At 32.9% G+C, this 5,697-nt stretch overlaps 1 protein-coding gene across 1 annotated transcript; it reads left to right on the top strand.

Annotated features, from left to right (window-relative positions):
• The first annotated feature begins 239 nt into the window (after positions 1-239).
• Positions 240-5,097, top strand: LOC132065588 (large ribosomal subunit protein eL30). Its single transcript, XM_059459037.1, has 5 exons — positions 240-401; positions 882-987; positions 3,710-3,811; positions 4,755-4,823; positions 4,910-5,097. The coding sequence occupies exons 1-5, from the start codon at positions 381-383 to the stop codon at positions 4,948-4,950; spliced, it is 339 nt and encodes a 112-aa protein (XP_059315020.1). The 5' UTR covers positions 240-380; the 3' UTR covers positions 4,951-5,097.
• The last annotated feature ends 600 nt before the right edge of the window (positions 5,098-5,697 follow it).

Here is a 5,697-nt window from a genome sequence, read left to right as displayed (position 1 = left end):
ATAAACTATGCCTATTCGGGGTAAAGTTATGCCTTAAGGCATAGTATCTATAAAGTTATGCCACTTTATCCCTTATCCGGTATAGTTTTGTAGGATTCTACATAAGTTAGGCCTTAATGCATAACTTTCGATTTTGAAGGAAAAAAAAAAAATTAAAGCCCAGCCCATTTGAAGGACATAAAATTGGGCCATCATATTGGGCTTTGGTTTGAATCCCTTAAACTCAAAAATAATTATAGGCCCATAAACCCATTACTCTTGCACAAAACCCTAATCTTATTCTTCATACTTCACTCTGTAGTGCTCTGGGGGGGAAAAAAAAAAAAAGAAAAAAAAAAAGAAAAAACGCTCATCGACGCATTTGCACAAACAGAGCCACCATGGTTGCCGCCAAGAAAACTGTAAAAAATCTCTCTTCTATCTACCCATTTATCTCTATATATTCTGCTTTATAATATAAAATGAAATCAAGAAAATGCAGCATTTTTTTGTTTTTGGGTTTTAGGTTGTTGATTTGTTATTTAAAAAGATCTTTTTTGAATGCAGAAGAACACCTATAAAAGCATTAATCTGTATATTATTTTTAGGCTAATAATGAAATCAAGAAATGCAGCATTTTTTTGTTGTCTTTTTTTTTTTTAATTTTTAAAAACTTTAATTTGGAATAAATTTGTGGATTTTTTTGGCATTTAATTGTGTGTCAAGCTCTTGTAGCTGGTGAATGTATGTTAATGTTTTGGGTTGTTGAATTGTTGTTGTAGTAGTTAGAAGAGATCTTTTTTGAATGAAAAAGACACCTCATGAAAGCATTAATCTTTATATTTTTCATTTAATAATGAAATCAAGAAAATGCAGCATTTTTTTTTGTTTTTTGAATGCAGAAGAAGACCCATGAGAGCATTAACAATAGGTTGGCTTTGGTTATGAAGAGTGGTAAATACACATTGGGTTATAAGACTGTTCTTAAGACCCTTAGAAACTCTAAAGGTTAGTTTTTTAACTCAGCTTATATTGTATATTTACTAGCTGGTAAATACTCCCTCCGTTTTAACGAGCGTCACCTTAAACCAACGATATTTGGAATAAATTTGTGGGTTGTTTTTTTCTTGGCATTTAATTGTGTGTTAAGCTCTGTAGAGATAGTCTAAAATGGGTTTTGTTTGCATTTCATTGTATGTCAAGCTATATAGTTGGTGTTTGATTAAAGTAGTGTTAAAAAGCTGATGTTTAGCATATTATAATGTATAGTTGTAGATGTGGTTTTTGTTTAATTTCAATGTATGTCAAGCTCTGCAGCTGGTAAATTTTATTTTAATGTGTGGTTAAGGTAGTAATAAAAGCGAATCTTTAGCAGATTACGATGCATAGTTGTAGATGGTCAAACTCGGGTTTTGTTTGCATTTCATTGTTATGTCTAGCTTTGAAGCTGGTAAGTTTATGTTAATGATTGATTAAAGTAGTGTAAAAGCTGATCTTTAGCAGATTATTATGCATATTTTTAGATGGTCAAATATGGGTTTTGTTTATATTTGTTGGTTTTTTTGTTTCATTTCCTTGTGTGTCAGCTATGCAACCGGCAAATGTTTGATTAAAGTAGTGTAAAAAGCCGATCTTTAGCAGATTATTAGGCATAGTTGTAGATGGTGAAACTCGAGTTTTGTTTGCATTTCATTGTTATGTCTAGCTTTGAAGCTGGTAAGTTTATGTTAAAGATTGATTAAAGTAGTGTAAAAAGCTGATCTTTAGCAGATTATTATGCATATTTTTAGATGGTCAAATATGGTTTTTGTTTATATTTGTTTTTTTTTTTTTTTGGTTTCATTTCATTGTGTGTCAGCTATGCAGCCGGCAAATGTATGTTAATGTTTGATTAAAGTAGTGTAAAAAGCCGATCGTCAACAGATTATTATGCATAGGTTTAGATGGTCAAATATGTTAATGCTTGGTTAAAGCTGATCTTTAGCGTATTATTATGCATAGTTTTAGATGGTCAAATATGGGTTTTGCATATTTGCTGTTTGTTTTTGTGTCATTTCATTGTATACCAAGCTATGCAGCTGGTAATTTATGTTTATATTTGATTAAAAGCTGATCTGTCGCAGGTTATTATGCATAGTTGTAGATGGTCAAACTTGGGTTTTGTTTGCATTTCGTTATGTCAAAGCTATGCGGCGGATAGTTTTATGTTAATGCTTAATTAAAGTAGTGTTAAAAGCTAATCTGTAGTGATTACTATGCATAGTTGTTGATGGTCAAACATGGGTCTTGTTTGCACTTTCATTGTATGTCAAGCTATTTAGCTGGTAAATGTATGTTAATATTTGGTTAATGCAGCGTTAAAGAGCTGATCTTTCGCAGATTATTATGCATAGTTGTAGATGGTCAAACATGGGTTTTGTTTCATTTCATTGTATGAGCCCGTTTGGATTGGCTTATAAGTTGGTCAAACCAGCTTATAAGGCATTCTTTAACTTATTTAAGTGTTTGGTAAACTAGAAAACAGCTTAAATTAAGTTAAAAAGTGCTTAAAATAAGTCAAAACCAAGAAGTTGCTCAACCCCAACTTTTTTTTTTTTTTTTGGGGCTTAAAAGCCATTTTGGTTTGACCAACAACTTTGCTCTTTTATCCCTTATATTTTCTGTTAATTCCAATACTACCCTTTCTTCTAAAAACCCTTCAAGTACTTTTATCCAAACACGTAACTGCTTATTTATAAAATAACTTTCCGCACTTACAAAGTACTTTAAGCACTTATGCTTAAAAGCCACTTTTTTTTTAGCTAATCCAAACGGGCTTTATATCCAGCTATGCACCTGGTAAATATATGTTAAAAGCTGATCTTTAGTAGATTAGATAGATGCACTGTTGTAGATGGTCAAACATGGGTTTTGCTTGCATTTCTTTGTATGTTAAGCTATGAAGCTGTGAAATATATGTTAATGTTTGGTTAAAGTAGTGTTAAAAACGCAGAGTTTTAGATGGTCAAACATGCGTTTTGTTTGCACTTTCATTGTATGTCAAGCTATTTAGCTGGTAAATATATGTTAATATATGATTAATGCAGCGTTACAGAGCTGATCTTTAGCAGATTATTATGCATAGTTGTAGATGGTACAAATATGGGTTTTGTTTGGAATATGTTGGTTGTATTTGTTTCATTTCATTGTCTGCCAAGCTCTGCAGCTGGAAAATGTATGTTCATGTTTGATTAAAGTAGTGTTAGGAGCTGATATAGATAGTCAAATAAGGGGTTTGTTTTACAAGAAATAGGAATTGTGTTTTAAACTTTTTATCTAGGCTTAGATCCCATGTATTTCGATTTCTTGCTGGTGATAGTTCAAACTTAGGTTAGGAAACTACAAGGTAAATGTTTAATGAGAAATTATAATTTTGTGGCCATGGTTGTGTTGATTGAATAGAGAAACATGGTTAGTGGGGATTCTTATAGCCGACTGGACTTGTTTGGGCCTAAGACGTTGTTTGTTGTTGGTCGTGTTGATTGATAATGAGAATCGTGATGCGTTTAATTTGTAAATAGTAATTACCTGTTGAAGGCTCTTGTTTTCCGGCATTGTGGAGATTGTATCTTTCATAAATTGACCAGGAAAAAAATCTTTAGTTGCTGATTAAGGATTTCTACTGTTACGACGAAGTTGTATTGACTGTGATGTACTACGGGTTTCTAAATTTTGCTTTGGCAAATTACAGGAAAACTAATCATCATTGCCAACAACTGCCCTCCTCTCAGGAAGTCTGAGATAGAGTATTATGCCATGTTGGCAAAGGTTGGAGTCCACCACTACAATGGAAGTAAGTACATCTGTGTGTGTATGAACAGTATTTTCGGTGCTTTTGAAATGTTTTTAAATATCAGTTGCTGTTTTGACTGAGTGAGTGCCAATAAATAAAGTGTGTGCCAATAAATAAATTACTTCCTTTTTGTCAGGATCTGAATTATTTAATTTGGTTTTTCAGTACCTTTTGTTCAAACTGTTGAAAGTGTTTTATTAAAGTTCCTTTTGATGACTGCTTGGTAAAAAAACAAATGCTTGATGGCCTGATAAAGTCATGATTATATGTGATTTAGAAAACATAGTTCCTACGTTCTAGTGAAAGCTAGATAGACTTTATGTTTATGGAACTATTACTAAGCCTGAGCAATCAAGGTGTATAACGCAACAAAAAGAAGATATTGATTCTGGAGATAGCTATTTGAAATGCGGTGAGAATATAACAATGAAAATTGTTTCCTGGAAAAATATAAATGCTTTGTCAGTGACGAGGTCTTCATAAGAGTTTGTGTGTGCTTAAGAGTATCTGTTTTTTCTTAAAACTTTTTTGTGCTGGCTCATGCATTCTTTTGTGAGCTCTTGTCCTTAGTTTTTATTGTGTGAAGAATAAGTTAATAACTGCCCTAGGGCTTTGGTTTAGTGGTAAGGACTAAAAAGAATGATGTGCCGTTTAAGGTTACAGAACTCTTTTTGGCGGTTGCTGATGTAACTTTTTAATTCCTGGGCTATCTGTATTACACATCTGATTCAAGGGCAAAAGTTTGTTTCTCCTTTTCATGAAAGGACTAACATTAAGCTGAATTTTATATTTTGTGGCTTATTCCATTTCAAGCCCATGAATTACTCAACTGATTATCAGTTCCTTCTCGTTCAGTCCTTACTTGTGTATATGATGATCTTTGGATTGGCAGTATTATACACTGTCACTGAACTTATGTGCTAATATCTCTTCCTTGTTTCAGACAATGTAGATTTGGGGACGGCTTGTGGTAAATACTACAGGGTCTGCTGCCTCAGCATCATTGACCCTGGTGAGATTTCACCCAGACTTATTTTAGCATTGTTTGACTATCGTTAGAAAAGAGTTTTGCTGATTGTAGTATTTTTAACTCTTCAGGTGATTCCGACATCATTAAGAGCATGCCCGGTGACCAGTGAGGATGCATGCCATTCTGAATCTTGGAAAATTGTCCATTGTCTTTTCTATAAGAATAGCTAGTGTAGATGATAATTTTACTTTATTGTGGTAACTAGCAAGATAATGTTGATGTTATTTGAATCAAGTTTTTTGTCTGAGCTAGTAAATTTACGATGTTATTTGAATCAAGTTTTTTGTCTGAGCTAGTAAATTTACTTCATGGACAATGATTTGTTGTGCCATATTTTACACTTAAGTTCTGAGTTAGTTTTTTGAATGTGCAATTCCTTGAAAATACTTGCATGCCGAGGAGATTATAACAGTTTATATATAACCAAGCAAGTTTGTTTTTGTAGTATAATTTTCGGACGAAGGGGATGCGATTGGATTCCCTAGACTCCAAAAGGGGATGCAATTGGATTCCTTCGACTCCACTTAGCTCTGAAACCACGTTAATAATCTGCTACAACTTGTTAAATTATCTGAAAGTTAACAAGTACTATATGATACTAATATAAGTACAATGGTTTTAAAAGGCATTGGGAATATAGAGTTAAATGTACTTTTTCTTCTTTTTCCTTTTTGAGTGAAGTGATGGTTCTCTCTCCTTTAAAGAGGTAACAAAAGAAAGCATCCAGTATCATCATATCCAATCACTAGCCCAATTATGATCTACCTTACTGGTTATTAAAACCCAATGGTTTATTTACAACCAAATCAATTTACCAACTTATCAACCTCAATACTACAAGTAGTTATAAACTCTG

The sequence above is a fragment of the Lycium ferocissimum genome, chromosome 7, assembly GCF_029784015.1.
Source record: "Lycium ferocissimum isolate CSIRO_LF1 chromosome 7, AGI_CSIRO_Lferr_CH_V1, whole genome shotgun sequence".
NCBI classification, from domain to species: Eukaryota; Viridiplantae; Streptophyta; class Magnoliopsida; order Solanales; family Solanaceae; genus Lycium; species Lycium ferocissimum.
Note: the sequence above shows the minus strand (reverse complement) of the source record. Positions and strands in the feature narration are given on the sequence as shown.

What these genes read in the sequence shown, in the direction of transcription:
- LOC132065588 (XM_059459037.1), top strand. Translation starts at nt 381, where the DNA reads ATGGTTGCCGCCAAGAAAACT. An exon ending in GACCCTTAGAAACTCTAAAG is followed by an intron (nt 988 to 3,709) that starts GTTAGTTTTTTA and finishes GGCAAATTACAG; the next exon opens with GAAAACTAATCATCATTGCC. An exon ending in CCTCAGCATCATTGACCCTG is followed by an intron (nt 4,824 to 4,909) that starts GTGAGATTTCAC and finishes TTAACTCTTCAG; the next exon opens with GTGATTCCGACATCATTAAG.